Source organism: Tiliqua scincoides, chromosome 3 (assembly GCF_035046505.1).
Source record: "Tiliqua scincoides isolate rTilSci1 chromosome 3, rTilSci1.hap2, whole genome shotgun sequence".
Classification (NCBI taxonomy): Eukaryota; Metazoa; Chordata; class Lepidosauria; order Squamata; family Scincidae; genus Tiliqua; species Tiliqua scincoides.
In genome coordinates this window covers 59,578,699-59,603,250 of record NC_089823.1, presented here as the reverse complement: position 1 = coordinate 59,603,250, position 24,552 = coordinate 59,578,699, and the positions used below count along the sequence as shown (strand labels likewise).

Sequence of the window (24,552 nt, the reverse complement as noted above, 5' to 3'; positions counted from 1 at the left end):
TAATATTTCATGTGGGAGTGTTCTCATAAATGCCTAGAAGCTATGTACACTGCACCAACTACAGTTTGGTTTATGGCAACAGGGAAACACAAGGCATAAATTCTAAGCACATGGTAGACACTTAGCTTAACTTGTAGCAGTTCTAACCATAGTGAGAGCTTTTTAAGTTGCTCCCACATGGTGTACAGGCATCAAGACCCACCCTGTTTCAACCAAGTGGCCTTGAATGGGATTTGCTCTGATAAAGTTTGAACAATAACAAAGATGAGCCTAACTTGTTTAAACAAGCCCTTCACAAGGATTAGACTGCTGAAGACAAATTAATTCATGCATAATGAAAGATTATTTCCTGTTGGCAGAATCCCTACTAGGAAATATCACTTGCAAAAGGAAATAAGGAAGTGCACATTGGTGTTTCCCATGATTGAAAGACACAAGATGAAACACAAATCTGTTGTTTGAAGTGATTTATGAATCACGACTCCCCCATATCAAATAAGTCATCCCTGCTTCATTGATTAAAATGGCTTACTGCACTGAGAGGTGTAATACATATTACTTGTAACTGCACATGGGAAAAACCTGACAGTTTTTCTTTTTTTAAACAGAAAAAAGCTATGAGAGACTTGCCAAACCTATGCAGTCTTGAGAGATTTTGAGTAGAGGCCTGATGGGAGGGGGCACTTAACGCTTTCCTTGCTAGCACTATTAGCACATAATATGGTTCCACAAAGCCTCTCCTGTACTGCTGGATAAGGTTCCAGATGCATCATTATCCTTAAATTCACTCAAGTGTCTTAGGGCCTATTTCTATTCAACCTTCCAGAAATGATGCAGCCATGCCAATGTATACTGCATCCTGTGGTGGTGGTGGTGGGGCAATCTTGGAGACCTCCTCAAGGTAAGGAAACGTTTATTCCCTTACCTCGGGGCTTCATTGTGGCTGCATCAGTGCCAGAAAGTTGGATAGGATTGGACCCTTTGCCTTAGAGGGGCCAAGGCTTTGCCCAAAGGGCCCTAGCAACCCTTGCATCAGTGCCAACTACAATAAAAATTGGAAACAGATATACGTACTTCATTGTATCCATTGATACAATGGATATTAAACTGCTTTGTATCTATTAAACTGCTTTGTGAACTATTCTTGTTGAAAAGCAGTATATAAGTATTCTTAACAACAACATTAAAGCTGGCAAAAGCATGAAAAATATGTCTGGCTAGTTCATTTTATGTGGTTCTTCCCCTTTCAAAACCTAAAAATGACATTTAGGGAGCAATCCTAACTGCTCCCTAGGCCGGTGTAAACCCCATGCACAGCCTGGGAGGGCTGCAACTGTGCTGTAAAGCATGTTGAGACCTCCACAGGAATAAGCTGCACCAGTGCACGGATGTGCGCTAGCCCATGGAGGTGTGCTAGCCCACAGAGGCCAGATGCAACCTCTAAGGCAGCAATGGCAGGCGTGTTTGTGCCAGCCGAGCTCAGCCAGTGCAGGGGTCTGGGGGGAGGGTGGGGAGGGGGGAGCGTTTTGGGGCAGGGGAGGGTGGGAACGGGTGTTCCTGGAAGTGGAAGGGAAGCAGGAGGCAGGGGAGGGTGGCAGCGGTTGTTCCTGGGGGTGTGAGGGGTACGGGAGGCAGGAAAGGGGCCAGGACGTGGCAGTTAAACCAGATCCCAGCCCCATTCCCAGGTAGCACAGCACAGCTCCGGGCTGCTCTGTTCTGCACCACCTCATCAGGTGGCACAGATCCGAGAAGACCTACTGGGGCTGCTGCCGCTTTATCTGGGGCAAGGGGAAAAAATTTTCCCCTTGCCTCAGGCTGAGCCACAGTCAGCCCCAACATTGCGCCGGATACAGCGCAGGCCTCCTAGCCTGCCTGGTCCGGCGCAAGTTAGGATTGCACACCCTGACAAATTCCTCCATCTTTTTAAAGTTCTGGGTTAACATCACTACTGCAATTGCACAGAAACAACTTTCGTATGTGTAATTGTGCTTTATTACTAGCATTTATCCAATACCAAAGACTTCTCTTTGTACAGCTCCATCCATCTTAGTTGCATACTCCTTCTGAGCACATTGCTTTGATGGAGAAGGCAGATCTAAAAGTAGCTCTTTGTTGCTAAAGAAATATGCTGTGCTCCTACACTATAAATGGGCAGAGCTAAATAATTTTGCTTCACTATTCTAATAGCAAGGTTTAAATGGTTGATGGTGGGGAAACAAACCTGGCAGAGAAGAGCTTGTCTTATTGACTGTTTTTCTTTAATCCTGTTCTTTGTAAACACCCCATGGTGCTGGAAACCTCCTTGTAACCTTTATTCCCAACTCTGGTTTTATTTTCAATAAATAATTCAAGTCATGGCATTTGCAGAATATCCTGCTGGTGGGAAACAAAACACTGGCTCCCACAATTAAGTTGAGAAAAAAGCTTTTTAACAAGAAAAGGCAAGTTCACTGTAAAGCTGAATTCCAATGGCATACAAAATTACTGCAAACAGAACAGTTTTATAACACGCCCAAAGGTTTATACAAGGCCTGGTCTTCTATAGTATGTGTGTCAATTCCGCTTTATAACAATTCCTGAAAAGTTAGAAGCTTCTAGTTAAAACACACTTTGCTCAAAAGGAATACAAATGTAACTAGCAACTCCTTTTACAAAGCACTTCAGCAAAATTTGCCAGGAACACATCACTTTCCCATGTGGGAAATACAAGTTGGAATAGTTACAGAATGTTAGCTTACCATTGTTACAGCATATGCAACACCACCCCGCAGTGCTATCAGGAATTGTTCCAACACCATTCCTGGTTGGAGTGAAATATGTCAATGAAGTGATTCCCAAACTTCTCCTTGGAAGTTGGGGACCCTGTAAATCTTTGTGAGGGAGAAGGCAGTGACAGAATCATGTCACTGCCGGGGAAGAAAGGAGGGTTTTGGAACTTACCAGGGGCAACGCCACTCTCCCTGGAGGTGCAGAGAGCCCACAGATGCCTCTGCAGGGCTCCTCAAGTCTCAGAATGTCTAAAAATTGCAATCATAATCCACTTCTGGTTTGCAATTGTGAAACCAGAAGTGGGTCACAATTGCAACTTTTAGACACTCTGAGGCTTCGGGAGCCCTATGGAGGCATCCATGGGCTCTCCGCACACTCCAGGAGGCTGGTGCAGCCCCTGATAAATTCCAAAAACCTCCTTTCTTGCTCAGCAGTGGCACAATCCTGGTGATCGTGTTGCTGTCTTCAATTCTCCCAGCCCCTTAAGGGGGAGACAGATGTTTCCCTAGTTGGTGGGTCGCAACCCACCAGTTTGGGAACCCTTACATTAATGTGCTGCCCTGAAGCTGGAAGGATCTGGATACAGGCAACCTTGCCCATGATGACAAAGCTCCTACCTAGATGTTGCCAGGTTTGTCCAGGAATTGAAATGGCAGGACCCAACATATACTGTAGTTCTCTGGGTTTCACACACCAAATCTGCAGCCTCCCTAGTATGAGGAACACCTGTATTATGAGTAATGAAACTAAAGGCCCAATCTTATTCAATTTTCCAGGCAGGAATTCCTGAGTTCCTTGAAACTTCCTGCCCAAGGTTACTTGGCTCTTTTCCCAGCTACCCTGCAATCAGACCAGTTTACACTTACGTTTCATTACTCATGGTATACCAGGGAACATGTAAGTGTATTGCACATGCTGCAATATCTGGGTCACACCAAGGTGGACAAATGACATCGGGCCCAATCTTACCCAATTTTCCAGAGCTGGTACAACTGTGCCAATGAGGCATGTGCTGCATCCTGTGGTGGGGAGGCAGTCACAGAGGCCTCCTTAAGGTATGGGAACATTTGTTCTCTTACCTTGGGGCTGCATTGCGGCTGCACCAGTGCTGCAAAATTGGATAGGATTGGGCCCTTAAGCTCCTCAAAAAATTGATGTCTGCACATGTACTGTTCAATGAGCCATTAATAGGAGTGAAAAGACCCACTGGTCACTCCATAACTTTGCAGAGTGCCTGCCACTCAGCTGAACAACAGAAATCAGTACTCCGTAGAGGTACATATATGGAGGAAATCAGAAGCCTGCAAATGGGGGTGGTGGTATCTCAGCTCTGCATGATTTGTGGAAGAGACACAGAAAGGTTCCTGAGTGATAGGGACTTCACTGTGTATTTGCCATAAGAAATTTTGTATACCAAGGATGTATTTTGCACAAGTGAGTTGAGCAGGATTGAGCAGTGAAGTGGCTAAGTTTGCAGACGACACCAAACTTTTCCGAGTGGTAAAGACCAGAAGTGATTGTGAGGAGCTCCAGAAGGATCTCTCCAGACTGGCAGAATGGGCAGCAAAATGGAAGATGCGCTTCAATGTCAGTAAGTGTAAAGTCATGCACATTGGGGCAAAAAATCAAAACTTTAGATATAGGCTGATGGGTTCTGAGCTGTCTGTGACAGATCAGGAGAGAGATCTTGGGGTGGTGGTGGACAGGTCGATGAAAGTGTCGACCCAATGTGCGGCGGCAGTGAAGAAGGCCAATTCTATGCTTGGGATCATTAGGAAGGGTATTGAGAACAAAACAGCTAGTATTATAATGCCATTGTACAAATCTATGGTAAGGCCACACCTGGAGTATTGTATCCAGTTCTGGTCGCCGCATCTCAAAAAAGACATAGTGGAAATGGAAAAAGTGCAAAAGAGAGCAACTAAGATGATTACGGGGCTGGGGCACCTTCCTTATGAGGAAAGGCTACGGCGTTTGGGCCTCTTCAGCCTAGAAAAGAGACGCCTGAGGGGGAACATGATTGAGACATACAAAATTATGCAGGGGATGGACAGAATGGATAGGGAGATGCTCTTTACACTCTCACATAATACCAGAACCAGGGGACATCCACTAAAATTGAGTGTTGGGCGGGGTAGGACAGACAAAAGAAAATATTTCTTTACTCAGCATGTGGTCGGTCTGTGGAACTCCTTGCCACAGGATGTGGTGATGGTGTCTAGCCTAGACGCCTTTTAAAGGGGATTGGACAAGTTTCTGGAGGAAAAATCCATTATGGGGTACAAGCCATGATGCGTATGCGCAACCTCCTGATTTTAGAAATGGGTTATGTCAGAATGCCAGAATGAGGTCTCTTGTTATCTGGTGTGCTCCCTGGGGCATTTGGTGGGCCGCTGTGAGATACAGGAAGCTGGACTAGATGGGCCTATGGCCTGATCCAGTGGGGCTGTTCTTATGTTCTTATGTTCTTAAGTATGTAACAGCATATGCACCATACTTCCCAACACACATTTCTGTGAAAGACAGTACATTCCCCAAGAAATCACAAACTACTAGCAGGAGGATACCACAACATATAAGGTTATGCTTCCTGCGTATCTGACTGAAAACAAAAGGCTAGGACTTTCAATAATTCCACAGATCGCCAAAGCTGTAGTGACAGTAACATAAGTCTCTTTCCTCCCCAACAGTTTTGGACCACCCAAAATGATGATACATCTGTTTTCCAAAATGGAACTTCCAACAATGAGAAATCACAGCTAATGCTAAATAAATGAAATAACAGGAGATGGAAAAATATATCTGCAGAATTTAAGGAGTGAAATAACAGGTTTTTTTCAGTGCTTGGTGGTCATTTCATAGCTTCTACAAGTTCAGAGTAACCCTATAAATAATCTTACATTATTGTTTTTCCAGGTTTATCAGACTGTATATCCTCCTTTAAGTCGATCTCCAATGACAACATACCTCAATCAGCTAAGCACATAATCCACCCACAGAATAATATGAACATTGCATAATATGAATAATTTACCCATTGAGTCTATGGGAATTGTACTCCCTATATAGTTCTGTGCTCCTGAGGGGTTTGTTCTTTTCTGATTTTTTTTAAAAGATAAAACAAGGATAGAGACAAGGGAAAACTTTTAGTTTAAAAAAAAATGCTTTTAAAACAAGTTCCACATGCAACATAAGCAAGGTACTCATGGCTATAGAACAACAAATCCCTGAAGGCTGGGGGTCAGATGTGAGGTACTGAAACGAAGGTCAGATTCCTCAGATGCTCTCCTAACCATATATCAGGTTCTGATCTTTTAACAGCTGAAGCTCACGTGCAACACAGATAACTGGAGCATTTCAAGATTAAATTCCAACATTTTACACATAGTTTCCCTCTCCAGTTCATCTTGCTCCACTCCACAGATTCTCTTTCAAAGTCCTGTCACATCATCAAACCCTGCAGTCTTCTCTGAATCAAATCACCTACAGGGAACTCACTTGAGTAAAAGCTGAATCTGTAGTACTGAATCAATTTCATTGGAAAAACCACAGAAACTAAAGAGGCACAAACTATTCAGAATTTTTGCAAGTGTATTTATCTCTATTTGCATATCTGAATATTTTTTTCCCATGAACTGATGTGCTGGTAAATAGGAATTTACTATAGGTTGCAATGAGTGCAGTGCAGCCTCACAACTTATGGCACAGAAAGTCAAGCAAAGACATTGCTTCTACTCAACAAAGTGGGCCATCTCATCTGTCTCAGCACCTGATGCCACCAGCACCAACTGTATGGCATCATGCAAAGCTGTTGTGCAACACAGCGCTGGACAGAGAAGGTGTGCTGGGCGTAGGACTGGGAGTAACACACCCGTGCAGCACCTTAAAGCAATTCCAGCTACCACACTGTTCATATTAGGACACATCATTAAATATGTAACAGCACCTCCATATTCCTATAACATTAAGGTGCCAAACTCTCAAATTCGTTAACAGTATTTTTTGTCAACATATACATGCTACTTACATGGATCATAAAGCTCTTGATAATTAACAAGGGACTCAGAGGACCTTTCCAGTTAACCAGTTTTCAGCAGAATTAATGCAAGCATTCGTTGCATGGGGATCCTTCCACTGTGACTGCACTTTGGTTGCAAGGCATCTTACTTTTGCCCAATAACTTATCTGCAGGGAAGCTGCAATTATTCTTCAGCTCTATTGTGGCTGCTGTGGTGAAGTTGGTTGTAAAGCTGTAACAGACATCTCTTGGATACTGCTGTGATACTAACGGTGTCAAGTCACAACTCCTCACCCCCCCCCCACCGCTTGCATCATTTTGTGACCAATTGTATATTTTATTGACTCAAGGGTTCTACTGTAAAAGTCTATCAATGGATCTACTTAGAAAGTTGTGCATTTTCCTTTTTCAGTTCTAAACAAACAACTATTATCTACCATGATTGTTTTGTTTTAAAAGGATTTTTTTGGTTTTAAAATAACAATCATTATAGACAACACCCACCCTCCACTACATGTGCACTAGATATCATGTTGCCCTCTCTGAATGTTGAATTTCACACTCTCATACAAAGGTTGCCAGTAAAACATTCACTGATTGCCTGAATGGGCCCTCAGGCTGCACTCCCCAACCCATCTGTCCTACTACGATCAACAGTGAGTGAGTTAAGGTTTACAATTAAAACAGCAATCTTCAGATTTAATCATTTAAGGATGAAGCTTCTCAGGGATTAGATGGTGTCACATTCATTCCTTACTGTTTGTTCTTGTAATTAAAAATACCAAAGGGAGACAAAACAGATTCTGAATCTACTTCCAAAGCTTTGAAAACTCAAGTTTGTAGTTTAAGAAAAGGATTTTCTAAATCAAGCCCAGGGCTTGAAATCCATCAGCACTTTCACTGCTTAAATAAAAAGGAAAATCCTTTGGTGCAAGTTGCCAGGCTGTGAACTGTGTACACACAGCTGTAGCTACTTGGTTCCCAAGAGACATAATAGTCAACAGATATATATTTTTTTTACTGCACCAAGATAAGATTTCTTGAATTACAAGCTAAACTTGGTGAGGTAGTTAAACATGAGCCTTACTTTAAATTTCAGCAGTGACTCAACTAAAATGGAAGTAATTTAAGCGACTCACATACTTTACTTAAGTTCAGTTCCCATCATCAAATGAGTGAGTCGCGAAAGTGAGTTGGGAGCGTAAGAAATTACTTGTTGGATTACACGAAGGACACAATTTAGTTCACCTCCAGCAGTGACCAGTCAGATGCCCCTACATAGATTACAAGCAGCATAGACACCCCCTGTTTGTCTTTCACACCTGGTGACTTTGACCAATGGCTTTTTGTGCAAAACTCATATCATATGGTTTACCTCAAGGCTTTACATATGCCATGGACAAAAACCCCAAATTTTCCAAACACTCAAAATACACTTAACTGCTGCTACTCCCTAGCTACTCATTACAACTCTGAGTGCTATGTGGAATGAGCTTGTGTGACTATTCTGGGTGTTTACTGGATAGCATCTGTGATGAGCAACACAACTCCATCCATATCCAGGTGATTCTGTGAACCTTTTTTAAAGGTGCATCAATTTTTTTACACCTTTAATGGTTGAGGCATACTTATCTGTACCCACTGAACACAGCAAGACTAACTTTTGGGTTAACTGGTACAGGATTGAGTGGTATGTATTCTTCCACTGCAGCATGGAAAATATGTAGTCACTTAAACAACAAAGGGCACAATCCTACCCTGCACTGGAACAGGCAAGCCAAGAGGCAACAGGTAAGCCTGCATCGGACCAGCCGGGCCAACACAAGGCTCACTGAAGAAGCCGGTGCAGAGGCTTGTGACAGCTTCCGCAGGCCGGCGCACTTCTGAGCGCCAGCCCAGCTTCCTCCCGAGGAGGTGCAAACGTGCCTTACACATGTCCCTTGCGCCGGCCCATGGGCGCTTCAGGATTGCGCCCAAAGTGGTAAATGTCACCAAGGCTCCCCACCCCCACAGCATAAGCTGTGTTTTAGGAACCTTGGGGTAAGGGGAGAAGGTTCATTCATTGAAGACTAAGCATTCAACTTCCTCACTGCAAGAGTGTGTATTATCCTTTTTACATTTTTATTAAGTAACATATAGGCAGTATAGATAACTCTCCAGCAGCAAGGGTTGTTCTCCAACCAGCAGCAAGGGTTGTTCTCCCACAATCTTCTTCCTCTTCCAAGTTTGATTATCATGTCAACAACAGAATTTTTCTACCTTATTAAAATGTATAGGAGATGGGAGTATAGACTTTGTGTGAAACTGATTTCGGAAGGGTTTATTTGCTGTATTTCACTCTGATAAAGTGTATTTGTTCGAGCCATGAGCCATAACAAGTTTATGGGCGCAATCCTACCCTGTGCTGGAACAGGCAAGCAAATAGACTTGCACAATATCCAGTGCAGGAAAATGGCTCAGCCAGAGGTAAGGGGAAACTTTTCCCCTTACCTCTGGGTAAGGCACCCTGGCCCCTTTGGGTCTCCTCGAACTTGTGCCACCTCTGGAGGTGGCACAACTCTGAGGAGAGTGGAGTGGCTTGAAGTTGCTCTGAACTCTCCAGGAACAGGGGTTGAGATTCGGCATAACTGCCAGGTTCCAGCCCCGCCCCCACTCCCCAACTGCACACCCCTGGGGCCACCCACTGCCTGCCCTCCCACCGCCCCAGAACGCCTCCCTCCCGCCTCCTGCCACCCACCCCAGAGCCTTGTGTCGGCCCTGCTGGGCCAGCACAAGTCTTGCCGTGCAAGCCGCTATGGAGGCTGGATTCAGCCTCCGTGTTCCAGCACACCTCCATGCGCTGGTGTGGCTTGCTCGTGAGAAGGCGCAAATGTGCCAAGTTCTTCCCTGGATTGAGCCCTATGTTTTCGAGCCCTATGTGTAATTATATACAAATTAAAATGCCCAGGCAACAAGATAAACAACATACAGAAAAACAAAACCTTGAATGCACATGGCAAAAAAAATTCGTCCAAATGAAAGTCAAGGACACAAATGTTCACTAAATGTCGTTTGGCATTTGCCAGAGCCAATGCTAAAGTAGTTCTTCCTGACTGAATTATTTGTTATTGGTATACAGTATTATTGCTATTACTATAGTTTCCTGATATAGAATATTTCATTCTGCCTGCACACATAAACATACAATCAATATCAAGTCTCGTTTAGGACAGAGAATATCCCTATCAAACTACCTTACTAAGGCTGCAATCCTACACACTTACCTGTGAGTAATTTCCACTGAACTCAATGGGACTTACTTCTTGAGTACACATGTATAGGATTACTATAATAGCAAAAAGAAAGTTAATGTCTGAAGAAATAATATTAATTTAGGGTCCAATTCTGAGCTCCCTCAGCACAGATGCTGAGCCCAAGTGCCAGTGCCAGGTGCCATAAACGTGCCATAAAGCACGGTTACACCACTCAGGGAATAGGGAGCGCTGGCACTGGGCTGCACCAGTCAGGCACTGGGTCCAGCACCAGCAGAAGGAGGAAGTGCTGTCATTGGGGGTAAGTCAGACTGTTGGGCAGACGTGTAGCCTCTGGAAGGCGGGGGAGGCCGGAATTAGTGCGGGCAGAGGGCAGGTTGAGGAACCCAACATGGAGTCTGTGCCAGCAAAGTAGCGCAGTAATTGCAGGGCTTGGGGCTTCCCCTTTGAGGAGACTTCCAGCAGCTTCCCAGCATCCACTTTGCAGCACCAGGAAGCTTAGGATGGGGCTACCTCTCACTAAATCACCAGGGATTTTCCAAAGAAGGGTTCTGGCATTACATAAAAAATGTGAAACCTACATGCCTTCTGTGACATTTATAACTAGACTCTTGTTAATCTGAATACAGTTGACAAAAAGGAAAAGAATATCAAGAGGCAGATACTAAAAAGAATGAGGAGTCTGGTACACGATTGCTGTGACAGATGAAAAATCTTTTAAGAAAAGCATAGTTCATCTTTCTGTGTGTTGGCCAAAGCAGATTGGTACAGATATCTAATGGTGGAAGAAACCATGGTTGCAAATTCTATAAAACAGAGGTTTTCCTCAGTTAAATCTGATTTGTTAAATTTAAAGAGGTATCACAGAACATGAAGAGTTAACATTCAGTCAAAAAGAGTTACTGCCTAGATAACAAATGAACCATATCCTACTTAGCTGTTTCTGGTAAAGTATAAGTTGCTTTTTAAATGCCGAAACAGTCTTAGGTCACAGTGAGATGGATGAGATGTCTCAGATTACGTGTGGCAAAACAAAAGTAGAGAACTGATGCCAAATAATAATGTTGTTTTAACAGTCAGCCCAACATGAAAACTCTTGTTAATGGATCTTCTAAAATGACTACATTCATTGATCTGTAAGAAATGGTACATTTAAAACATTTCCATACTGTAAATTAGAAATTCCAAGAAAGTCGTGACTCATTTTTCTTTATAATTCTTTTATAACAAAAGTAAACCATACTATTATAGTATTGCTGCTCTTGTGGCACACAGGGGATCCCAGTTTTGGTATTACAGTACATATTAGCTGTGTTGAATTTTGACTTGAGAATGCTTCAATTGTGTTCACACCAGCACTCGCTTTCACTCCTCTTTCCTTCTCTTTGTCCTGGCAAGCTCGTATGTTGCTCATTGCACAATTGTAATCCAGATGCTCAAAGAGCAGCCCAGGAATTATGTGTGTAAAAATGCCTCAGCCTGCCATAGTAAGCTGCACACAGGTAAACCTGGTGGCAGAAAGGGCTAATGAACCGATGCAGTAGGCCAGAAGCTTTCCTTACAAGAAAAAAGTAGCAATTTTATGATCCAGAAAATTTCACTAAATAGAAACCACAAGATACTACCTCAAGTACCACTGGTGGTACCCATAGCATTGGTTGATAAACACTGACTTAAATCATTTAGAGCAGTGGTTCTCACACTTTTAGCACTAGGACCCACTTTTTAGAATGAGAATCTGTTAGGACCCACTGGAAGTGATGTCATGACCAGAAATGACATCATTAAGCAGGAACATTTTTCACAATCCTAGGCTGCAATCCTACCCACACTTACCCAGGAGTAAGTCCCATTTACTCTCACTGTTAAAAGAATATACATAGTAGCTTGTGAATGGGGACCCACCTGAAATCAGCTCAGACCCACCTAGTGGGTCCTGACCCACAGTTTAAGAAACACCGATTTAGAGAATACTGCAAGCCCGAGTTTTTTTCAGTCAACGTTGTTTTGTTTTAAAGTTGGTCAGTGGTTCTTAATCATCTGACCTTTGCATTCATTGCAGCTGTGCACTGTATGGCTACTGGAAGCTGCTTCTGGGTCATGCTGGGCCTGCAACTCATTTCCTTCACCTTGTCGCACCCTAGAATACCTCAGGGATGGACGAGTCCAGCACAGCTCGACTTGAATCGAGACACAAGTGTCCATCCCCTGCAGCTCAACTCAAAAACGAGTCCTAACGGGGAGACTTTCTGAGTCTCCTAGAGCGTTTTGGCAACTCGAAAAGACTCAAGTCACAAACCTTTTACATTAAAAAGTCAGACACAAAAAAACCAGAGCTGCTGCTGAATGAGTGTGGGTGTGCATGTGTGTCAGAATTTTCTTTAGACAATCCCTGGATGTGCATATCCCATCTGCAAGCAAAGCAGGAGGGGGTGGGATGAAGTGCATGAGAGTGGGGATAGAAGCGGCAAGAGGGAGGAGGGTCACACACAGCAGCTGCAAGGCTTACCAGTACAACCAATCTTTTGCAGCTCTACTCAGAAGTAATCCCATTGCAGCCTGTCATTAAATTAGGCTTCCTCCTCCTAAGTAACAATGGAGTCCATAGTAGCCATGAGGTTGGAAAGCATGATTGCTACGAACTGCCTCCTCCAGCTTCTCCTCCTCTTTCTTTCCTCCTCCCTGTGCTTCTCCAGCCAATTCTAAGGCAAGAACCCCCCTTGAGGTAGGGCAGAAGAGCTCCTCCTTCTGCCCTACCTCATCCAAAGAAAAAAAAATCAGACCACCCATCCTTCATCCAATGATCATCTGTTCCTTCAGAGATGGACAAGAGAGCCCACTACAACCTCACTTGTTGCAAAAACAAAACATTAACTCTTCTCTGCCTCCTGGTTGGAACTTCCCTGCTGCTTGCCTGGTATGAATGATGGCCCCATGAGGTCCTTCACACTAAAAAAGTAAGCAAGCACACCCAGACACTGACAGTCTGCATGCATGGAGAATCAGTGTCAAGTCAGTAGCCCCAGACTCAAGTCACTGGCGCAGGTGACTCAAGTATACACAAGTCAGCAAAAAACAAGTGTTTTTGCAACTCAGACTCGAGTCCCCTTGTCTCAAGTTCCCATCCCTGGAATGCCTTGAATACTCACAAGGCATTCTGGGGTGTGACAGTGATAGGAAAGTGCTCAGAGAGCTGCCACTTGAGTGTTATTGAGCACATCTATAGTAACATTTGTTTCATTATAAGTTGCTTTGCTTAAAGTTGCAGTTTCAAAGAACTGATTGACAACTTTAAGTGAGGCCTTGCTGTATTTTATGAGGATTAATAGCAACATTTTATGACTGACCAGTGAATGTGTCAAAGTTCTCTCCAGCGTTAACTCTACCGACTTCAAAAGGGCTTCTGCCAGAAATGAAATAAAAAAGAGGGTTCATTTTAATTAACAAGTCATTCACCTACAAAACACGGCTCCAAGAATAGGCCCACAGCCTTACACATCATAAAAAAATGTTACAAATATAAACACACACAAGGAACCAGATGTGATTTTCACACAAAAACTCTCACCTGGTGTCAATTTTAACCTAAGCACTGGAGTATTTCCATCATTTGGTATTCGTAACTAAATGGAAAGAGAGAGAGAGAAGAGGGAAGGGCTGCACTACTGATATGCACTGCCTGAGACACCTTTGAGCCTGTAAATTTGAAAGCAGATTATCTCAAGAGGATAAGTAGCTCCCACATAGCATCAGGACCATCCGCGGGAGAACAATTTGGAAATTTCAACTGAGAAACATTAACCTGAGAATCCTGGGATTCAGGCTGAAGTTTCAGTCCAAAGTCTCTGACTTGCAAACCAGTTTAATTACTCTAAACACACAATGAAGGAGGGGAGGGATAGTGCAGTTCAGAGCAGTCTGGTGATTTATGGCTGTGCAAAGAGAAGAAGCGGAATCGGCCGATTACATAAGAAATAATGCACAGGTGATTTCGCATCAGCAACTTGGTGATTATCCTGACTTTACATTAAAGCCCTTTAAAATGCCATGGCATGTGTTATGTCATGCTATGGTAACAAAGCGGTTTAAGCCCTAACTTTTTCCATAGTTAGGTTACCATTTTATCTAACTCTGTCAAGGTTGCATTTTCATGTATGCAGTATCAAAAAGTAACATTTGAACACCAACTATGCCCTCAGACTTCATGGGAAAGCCTTGTGTCGGCCAAGCTTGGCCAACACAAAGTTCTGGAGAGGGTGGGGAAGAGGCTGAAGAGAGGCATTCCGGGGCAGAGGGGAGGGCGGTCCCAGGGGGCAGGCAGGCAGGCGGGGAGTGGGAGGCAGGGCTGGGACCCACAGATATGCTGGATTCTAGCCCCCATTTCCAAGCAGCTCAGAGCGGCTGCAAGTCACTCTGCTCTCCTCTGACTTATGCCACCTCCACAGATGGTGCAAGTCCAAAGAGACCCATTGGGGCTGTGGTGGCTTAACTAGGGGTAAGGGGAAGAGTTTCCCCTTGCCTCTGGCTGAGCCACTTTGGGCCCCTATCTTGCGCTGGATACAGCACAGGCCTCCTGGCCTGCCTGTTCCAGTCGAAGACGGGATTGTGCTGCAAGAATGCAAACCTATGTTTGCGAAATACCACCGCAGTGGTCACTATGCCAGCACACGCTGTCGTAAAAGCACCACAAAGCACTTTGACAACTCATAAGAAGGCAGCACCAGTGGGAAAACCTGCACCAGCCTGTCAGCACTGGATCCAAGTCCTTGGCTGCTGGTGGAGGTAAATTTCAAGCCAAGAGGTACAAGGGCTGGGAGAATTTCAGGGAGTTTCAGAGGTGGGAGGGACCATTTCTGTATGGCAGGAGGACAGAACTGGGAGTGAATCAGGCCCTGGGAGGGGTGTGGTCACTAGCATACTGGTGGGGGTCAGCTGGTGCAAGTGCTCCTGGGTGGCACAGCGGGGGGGGCAGCAGAGTCCCCCTCAGTCATTCCACACTGTGAGCCACCCACACCTGCTGTTCCCCGTCTGGAGGTGTTCTGAGGGCAGAAGAGGTCTCCGCTTTCTGAGAGCCTTAAAAAGTAACTTCCAGTTTTCACCAAAAAATCAGAAGTGATGTTTTAAGTCCATTCATTGGGGGTAGGGTGGGGATAGCACTTCTAGGCTTGCCCCAGGGTGGCTCAGTGGCCAGGATCACCACTGGGGATGAAGTTGGTAGAGGCCTCCTCTGCCATATCCTATCCTCCCTCCCAGGCCAACTGGCAGACTGCTTGGACTTCCGCTAGCTATATAGCTGGTGGGGATCCAAGCACCCCCTTAAGGTTGGCTGGGGTGTTACTCAGAGTAAGGAGAAAATATGCCTTTACCCCAAAGAGACCTCTAGCCACCACCTAATGTGCGCTGGAGAAAGTGAAGGCTATGCAGCCTGGCTGCGCCAGCACAAATTAGGATTGGGCTTCCTAAAGTTGCTTAGAGTAAAATGCATTTTTGTTTAAATGGCACACTCTGGAATCTAGAGTGTAGATAACATGCTGGCATGGCAGACAGCTTCTAGAGTTATCTAGAGTCGAAATAATATGCTGGTATGGCAGACAGCTTCTGGCATCACAAGAACATAAGAATCCTACTGGATGAGACCTTATTTATTCTCTTTGGGAAGAAAGCGTCACTGAGTAAACAACATCAGTGACAAGAAACTTGGCAAGAAACTTAGCCAGGAGAACAAGCACCCAACCTATATCCCAACCAGGTTCAACTTATGTTCCTTAACCAGAGAGCCCTCATAGAGCTTGCAGCCAATACCTCTTTAAAGTAGTATCATTCACAACAGGCTCAAAACTAAAGCAAGACATAAAGTTCAAAACAAAATGCATTTTAAAAAATTCTATGCAAAATGATCTGTCACCAACAGATCCAGCAGGATCTACTACACAGCTGTTTTTTAGAAAATGCTTGATTCATTCAACATGAGCCTGTCAAAGGTTAACAGGAATTGCCAGCTTTCTGTGGAGTGCTTGTTCAGCCCACACAAACCACCCCTGCATTTCCAAGGTTCTAAAATACAGTGTCGCATCTGTTTGCTTTAGAAATATAGCCTTAAAATAGTGGTTGCTATAAAAAGACTACTTCTAATATTAGTCATTCTATCTTCATGGTACAACTTTGTAAATTTTTATCTTTAGCAGCTGTTTCATACAGACTACCAGGTACTGTAATTCAAAACAGCTGATTTCATACAAAGAGCAAAAAAATGGGTTTTTTAAACTCTGAAGAAGCATTAACAAAATTGATACACAGGGTTATTTTTCAGTGCATGGGAATTGGGACATTCAAACTTTGTCATAGCAAGAGTTTATCTTTGGATAAAGAAAAACTGCATGTGGTTGCCGGGCTGGGACAACAGGCTTTAGCAGAAGTGTTCTCTGGTCAAGGGCCAATCCAGCCAACACTAAGCAAGATCTACCAATTTCTGTTATAAAACTTTGGGGAACTGGCTCTGTCCCCTAATGCCATTCAGTAGACTTTCACACTCAAGGCTAATAATGCAGCATCCTCATTCCAGAGTATCCACTAGTGCTGCAAAGTGCTGCAGTTCTTTATTAACTGACACACAATATGGCTAACAATAGGAATGTAACAATCATGAAGTAGAATCAAACTTAAGGAGCTTCCATACATAGTACATGAATGACTGCACTCAGAAGTGAGCACTGGTCACCTACTCAGAGAACAATCATGGAGCTTAAACTGTAGCTCCTCGACCAACCCTCCCTCTGAAGCGTAATATTTCCTCAGCATCTGGACTGCAGCTGTAATTAATCTTAGCGGGGCTGAGATAACAAGTGAGGTATTCTAGCATAACCAAACACTCTGCAATTCAGCATGTTCAGGTTAGTTGGGGATTACAGATGTTATGTGGTTTAACTCAAGACGGAGCAGTTGTCCATTTCTCTGAAACAATGTTCCAGTTGCAGGCTGAATGGGTAGAAGGAGCCTAATTGGTGACTCTCACTAGTGTGAAACATCAGTTCTATCCCTGCAATAGTAGGTTATTAAGTATTTGCCTCTCTCTATCTGATACAGCTGAAGGAAAGAGCAGCCTCAGGGTAGTAGGTGTTACTTGGTGTCACTATAGCCACCACCTGCACCACATGGGGGACACTGATATATAGTGTGACCTCCTCACCCGGGGGTTCAGAACCTATGGATTTGACCCACCATGGGTTCTGAATCCACATCTGGAGGGCCCACAGAGGACCTCCAGACATGACCAGAAGTCCCTTTTGGTTATGTCCGTAGGTGTTCTAAGGAGTAAGGAGGTCGCATGCGGCTTCCCTGCACATCAGTAGGCTTCTGAGGGGCATTCTGAGGCATAGGAATGCCGTGTGTGACCCACCCACTCCTTGGAACAACTGTTGATAAGATCGGCACTTTTGGTCACATCTGGCGATCCTCTGTGGTGGCCCCCTGTGGATTCCAGTATCTGTGAGTTCAGTAGCCTCAAGGGATCCAGGAGCGGATCCCTGCAGAGATCAAGATCCAACCTGTACTGTGCCAAATCTCCAGCTCAGTTCAGATCAGACAAAGCTCCAGCATGGAATTCACAAACAGTGTGACCATTACATTCCAGAGCAGGAGGTGTAGAGGACAAAGGCAAAACTCCACAACATTTACTATAAAAAAACTCCACAACATTTACTATATGTGAATGGCTCCCCTTCCCAATATGAAAGGATCTAACCCCCAAATCCCATTGCAAGTTACTGCATCTCAACACTCACATCTGAAAACACAGTGAGGAATGCTGTAGGAAGAGAGGACTTTGCTGCTCAGCATAAATCCACATATCCAGCAGTTCCCAAATGTACTATGGTCACAGCATCCTGTCACAGTGCCCTCTTCTTACAGGCTCTCCCAGGCACCTCTGCCATGAATCATGCAAGATTTTGCACAATTCAAGATGGCGGCACCCAGAAGAGGCAGTAAGAAGAGTCAGTCAGGGCATCCTGCAGTGCCCCCGTGAGTTCAGGAACCACTGCTCTAGCTCAACTCTGAAGCTAGGGCCATGAAAACTTATGGAACTGCTGCCTCTTCTTTCCCACAGAAAGGAAAATAGCATATTAAGCTTACTGGAAGCTTACTGGTTGTATTGTTATGTTAAAGGTCTACATTTGTTTTAATATGATACATTACTGTTTTTTTTTATAAAAAAAAACTAGTTTCACATTGTTTTCAGTTAATATGTGTCTAATCACCACCTCAAGCTTAACTATATTCATCTTGACCAAGGAAGTACTAGCATGCCTGGCAATATGAAAGGGGATATCAAAGAGCTGTCCTAAACACTAACACGAGACAAGACATATATAGCCAGAACTGACAAGCTGGCCTAGATTAATGTTGTTGTGTTTATGCTCTTTACAAAGTACATGCTGAATCTATAAAGAACTGCTCTTCCATTGCTAACTGAGATTTGCCTGAAGGTGGATGAAGTGTCCTATATATTTGTGGGGCCCATGTTAAAACCTACACATAATACAGAGAGGTAAAATCTCTGTTTGACAGTCACATTTGTGTGGTTCTTTGATTTGCAGATTAATAGACTACACCAATGCTAAATTAGAATTCATTAATCCCTAAATGTCACGTTGATGGAAAATGCTAACTCCTTTAGAACCGTTAAGATCCATACTATCAAAAGCTCTTCGCCACATTGTATACTGATATGTGAAAAACCCACTTAGGTCACTTTTGGTTACTGCCTCATAAGTATGGTTGTCACCAATGTTTCTGACAGAGCTCTTGCACCTTTAACTACTGCATGATGGCATGTAATTGTCAGCAATTGCACTTGCTGCATGATGAGAGATATTCAAGATACAGGAGCCCTGTCAAGAAAAAGGTGGCAAAGTTGGTTCCCTACCCAATACCACCAAGTCAAGCTGGTAGTCCCTAAAGTAGAGGCAAATTCTGCAGCATGTACAGAGTTTGAAGCACATATACAGATGCCTTTCCTGCCAAAAAAAATACAGTTGTGTCTTGGCATCTGTGGGGGTTCCCTTCCACTAGGGTTCTGATAATCAAATCTGTTGAGTCACGGCACACTAAACCCTCTGGATGCAACTGGAGGCCCTCCAGAAAGCCAAAAATCGCAACTTCCAGTTTTCCACTGAAAAATGGAAGTTTATTTTCAGTCTTCCTGAGGCCTCAGAGGCCTTTTGAAGGTTGGGGAGGCCTCCCTGGCTGTCAGACGTCCCTCCGGATGTGACCAGAGTACAGCTCCAGTTGCATTCTGAGGGTACAGGACCTCCACCTGGACCTGCAAGTTCGGAACCTATGGTTAGTTAAAACCACAGGTCCCAAATCCAGGGGAAGGAGGCAGGACTTGTATAGAGTATTCTCCAAAATAATGTATATCAGACAGTTCACTTGTCATTTGGCTTCTCCCCTCCCAAATCTTTCTCCCTCAGTAGCCATTCATCTGGGTTGCATTTAAGGGAAGGATGGGACAGCAAGACCCTCTCCATTGGCCGATCAGGGAATATTTGCTGTTTGACTCCTTTCTACCTTGACCTGTATTCTGCAATGACCATTCCATCTGGTCACAACTTCTCATGCAATAGTATGAAAGAGCCTGCACTTAACGTGTTCATTTTTATTTTTATTCCTTTTTCTTATATATATTAGGGCGCAATCCTGACTGGCAGATGGGCCACCACAAGTCCCTTGCACCGGCCCATCACTGTCCCAAAAGTGCCATAAAGCACTTTCGTACCCACTTAGGAGCAAGGAGGCCAACACACAGACATTGGACCATTGCAACAGTAAGCCCATGCTGGCCACGCTAAGCTGGAATGAGGGTTGTGGGGGCATGGGGAGGCATTTTGGGGCAAGGGGAAGGTGGGGGCGGGCAGGCCCATGGGCTGGCAGCAGGTGGGGGGGCAGGGCCAGGATGCAGCATTCATGCCAGATCCTATCTCCATTCCTGGGCAGCCCATGGTAGCAGCAAAAAAACAAGAACAAAAACAAATCACATTTTTTAATCTAACCAAGTTTACTAAAGTATCAATATTACGCACACTTACTTGGGAGTAAGTCCCACTGAACACACTGCCACTTCTGAACAAATATGCATATGATGCACTGTAAATGTTACAGTACTAGTTGTTAAACATTTTTATACCATAATAGCCTTTAAGCTTGATTGTTCTTCAAACAACTCCACCACTTCTCTATCCCCGAGATTGCTTTCATCGGTGTTCTGTTTTCACTCCTACTTTCACAAGCCTCCCGATAACAAGCAAGGACCTCTTTGAGGGTATGACCCAACGTTTTAGAACCATAACAGCAACAGCACACCAGACAATACCATGTGTCAAATGTATTGTTGGCACTTCATAATCCCATGTTTATTTAACCCATTTCTGCCCAGCCCACAGGTGTACACATTTGATCCCTGTTGCGTATATGCAACATTGGGCAGAAATGACTTAATTGGAAGTAAGCCTCAATGAACTCAGTGGACTTGCTTTTGAGTAAACATTCACAAGCTCAAGTTGCATGACATACAAAATAAGCAAAACAAAGAATTTTTATTGTACCAGCATCTGTTAAGTAAAAGAATGAGTGAACCTTCAGACAACAAAGAGCTGTTTGTGAGGCAGACTGGCAAGTACAGGGGTCCCCCAGTATCCACAGGGGATACATTCTCATCCCCCCACAGATACTGAAACCATGGATAAGGGGGAACCCTATCTCTGCACCCCCCCCCACCCATAACCCTCATTTAGCTTCCTTGCCCTGGAGTCAAGTAAGTATTTATCATCCTTTACCAAACTCTATAAACTAGCAAGTTTATAGGAAGACAAGAAAGCAGGCAGCCTGAATGCTGACTAACCAAACATTAACAAGAAGTAGAAAGCTTACTGCTTCTTCTTAATGTTCATTTGATCTTCTCTAGCATTCAGGCTGCCTGCTTGCTTGTCTTCCTATAAACTTGCTAGATTATAGTGTTTAGTAAAAGAAGACACATGGTAACAGGTTAAGGAAGCTAACCAAAGGTAATGGGAACAGGTGGTACAGATGGCCACCGAGAACTTCAGAGAACTAGATCCATGAATACCGGAGGACACCTGTAACTACTGTACTTTTCGCTAGATACAGTTCAAAACTGGTTACAAAAGGCTAACAGCCTGATCCTATGCAAGCTTACTTGCAAGCTGAAATTAAATCCAGATAAGACAGAGGCTCTCCTGGTTCGGAAATCCTCAATGCTGGTGCTGGACTATCAGCTTGCCCTGAATGGGGTTGCACTCCCCCTGAAGGAGCAGGTCTGCAGCTTGGGGGTCTGCCTGGACTCGCAGCTGCTCCTGGATTCCCAGGTGGTGGCTGTGGCTAGGGGGGCCTTCGCTCAGCTTTGGCTGGTGCGCCAGCTGCGGCCGTACTTGGATCGTGCAGACCTGGCCACAGTGATCCATGCCACAGTGATATCGAGGTTAGATTATTGTAACGCACTTTATGTGGGGCTGCCCCTGAAGACGGTTCGGAAACTGCAATTAGTGCAGAATGCGGCATCCCATGTAGTTACTGGAGGTAGGCAGTTTGACTCTGTCAGCCCGCTTCTCCAGGGGCTACATTGGCTGCCCATTCGTTTCCGGGCCCAATTCAAGGTGCTGGTTTTGACCTTTAAAGCCCTTTACTGCTCTGGGCCAGGGTATCTTAGGGACCGCCTACTTCCGTACAATCTGGCTCGTAATCTTAGGTCATCAGAGAAGGCCTTTTTACAAGTGCCGCCGCCTAAGGAGGTACGGGGGGGCAGCGGCAAGAAATAGGGCCTTCTCAGTAGTGGCACCAATGCTATGGAACTCCCTTCCCCTTGACTTAAGAATGGCTCCCTCTCTTGAGACTTTTCTGTTTAAATAAGCCTTCTGAGTTCATGGCCTTTTTAACATCTTTAAGATCTTTTTAAACATCTTTTCTACATCTCTTAGTATTTTTTACAGGCCTGATTCCTATGATCTGCTGCTCTATGCTCCTTTTACCTGATTTTTTATCTGATTACTGTTTTTGTGATATTTGTTAATATGTTAATGTTTTTATCTGTTTTTTAATATTATGTTTTAATAACCTGTTGTAAGCCGCCCTGGGTCCCTTTGGGGAGAAGGGCGGGGTATAAATAAAGTTTATTAATTATTATTATTATTACTTGTTTCAACAGGGCTTACTCTTAGGTATGAATGTGCAGGCTTACAGCCAAATTCTATGCAGAAATAGGTTCACAAATTCATTTAAGCCAATGGTCTTAATGAAGGCATGATAATCCGATGCAAACTTACTTGAAAGTAAACCCTATTGAACTCATAGGATTGTAGCCTTGGTCATTTCAGAGATATAGTGAGCTAATAACAAAGAAATCAGCACCTTAAGCAGATATGACACAATGAGGGTTGCACACTAATGCTACTCATTACTCAGCAATACTCAGTATTGCTGTTCAAGGTTTAGGAAACATACCCAGTTGACAGGCAAGTTTGCAAATGTTATTGTCACATTGCTTATTCTGGAGTGGCCCTACTATATTCTTATGCACTAACTCTCTCAGAATAAGTTGTTGGAGCACTGCCGTTCACTTCATACAGCATGGGATGTGAAATATGGAGGCATTGGGCACAGGTACCTCTTGATCGGTGGCTGTGTTTTGTGATGACCACACAACTCCTCCCCTATCCTAGAGCCCAATCCTAGAGCCCAATCCTAGTGCTATCCTAGAGCCCAATCCTATGCATGTCTATTCAGAAGTATATCCCATTATAGCCAATGGGGCTTACTCCCGTGTGGTTAGGACTGCAGCCTCAGAACCCAATCCTGTGCACGTCTACTCAGACGTAAATCCCATTAGAGCCAATGGGTTTACTCCCAGGTACGTGTGGATAGGATTGCAGCCTAGACTTGCTTAGGGCTACAACCCTATCCATACTTACCTACCCACACTCTCCCTAAGCACGTCTAGGGTACAGTCCATCCACACTTACCTGGGAGTAAGCCCTGACTCTAATGAGGCTTGCATTCGCGCGGACGTGCATATGGACTAGGACTGAGCTCCTAGTCAGATTGGGCTCCATGGGGATGACTCACTAGCAAGTGTGTTTAAGCCCACAGCCCTAGCTTTGAACTTTTAGGGTGCGTGTTTGGGGTGGGCCACTTCCTAATACAAAAACCGACCAGGTTTGCCCCTCGTCCTGCCACCAAAAGAAGCTGTAGTGGAAACACACACAGCACAGTTGCTGACTGCGCTGGGGAGCCCGCGCCAGAGCTCTCCACCGTTCCTCCGAAGGGAAAGGGCTGCAGGGTGAGCGCCCTGCAAGCGGGAAGCAGCGCGCAGCGGCCCCTGTTGGAGCGACTGCCGACGGGACCGGGCAGAGGTCGGTGGCGGGAAGGGGAGCCGCGGGCGGGGGCAGGACAAAGCGACGGAGGCGCTGCAGACACAGCCCGGGGAGAGCGCGGCGGGGCGGCTGCCTGCCTACCTTCTCGCCGGTGACGACGTGCAGCCCTTCCCGCACCTTGGCGAAGGAGCCCTCGCCCAGCTTCCTGCCGATCAGGTAGTTGCCCACGCGCTTGGTGTGCTGGAACTCGCGGAGGCGCTCGCGGGAGGCGGTGGCGTTGACCCAGGCGGCCAGGAAGGTCCCCTCCGGGCTCAGCGGGGGGCTCGGGGGCTCGTCGCCGCCGTCGCCGAAGCTCGCCGCCGGGGGCTCGCCCAGGAGCCCATCGCCAGCCGCTGCCGGCATCGCTGCAGAGCCCGCTGCGCCGTTCGCCTCTTCCGACCCGCTCCACTCAAGCGCCGCCGCCGAGTCGCCGCCTCGCTCTGTCTGCACCAGCAGCAGCAGCAGCAGCAGCAGCACCCGCGTGCAAATGTGACTCGCACCCGCAGGTCCACGTGGGGTCCGACGGCGCCCCCCGCCCGCCTGCAGAGCCACTTGTCTCCTCGGTGCAAGGACGCCCGACGGGGACCAGCAAGCAGCCTCCTCCGCGCGCTAGCCGGGACGCTCCCACACCGCCAGCAGCAGCCCCTAGCCAGAGAGGCTCTGCAGCCAGCGAAGGCGAGCGGCACTGCTGGAGCCGCGCATCACGTTGAAGAGGGAGCCCGAGCCAGCGCCCGCAAATCAATTGTCTCCCGTCTCCCTGGAAGCCAGTTGGCTGCCTGCTCCTCGCTGGATCTGTCCGTCACTTTTCTCCCCTCCCTCTTGTGCCGTGCCTGCCTGCCTGGCTCCTTCCCTGGTGCTGCTGCTTGAGGCTCCCTTCCTCTCTCTCTTCTGCGGGGAGGGGTCGGGAAGGAGCGGGGAAAGCTTCATTCAGGCTGAATTGGCAGTAATTTAATCCGGTCACCGTCTTGGGAACAGATGTGAGGAGGAAAACTCCACAGCAGCCCTGGATCCCTTAGAACAGGGGTGTCCAAACGTTTTGGCAGGAGGGCCGCATCATCTCTCTGACACTGTGTCGGGCCGGGAAAGAAAGAAT

At 45.5% G+C, this 24,552-nt stretch overlaps 1 protein-coding gene across 1 annotated transcript in view; it reads right to left on the bottom strand.

Moving 5' to 3' along the window:
• The window catches only part of HUNK (hormonally up-regulated Neu-associated kinase), an 80,272-nt gene extending 56,046 nt beyond the window's left edge, over window positions 1–24,226 (bottom strand). The window contains exon 1 of the mRNA XM_066621631.1: window positions 23,562–24,226. Coding sequence (XP_066477728.1) covers window positions 23,562–23,822 — 261 coding nt within the window. The 5' untranslated portion in view covers window positions 23,823–24,226. The remainder of the gene's footprint in view (window positions 1–23,561) is intronic.
• Between the last annotated feature and the right edge of the window lie 326 nt (window positions 24,227–24,552).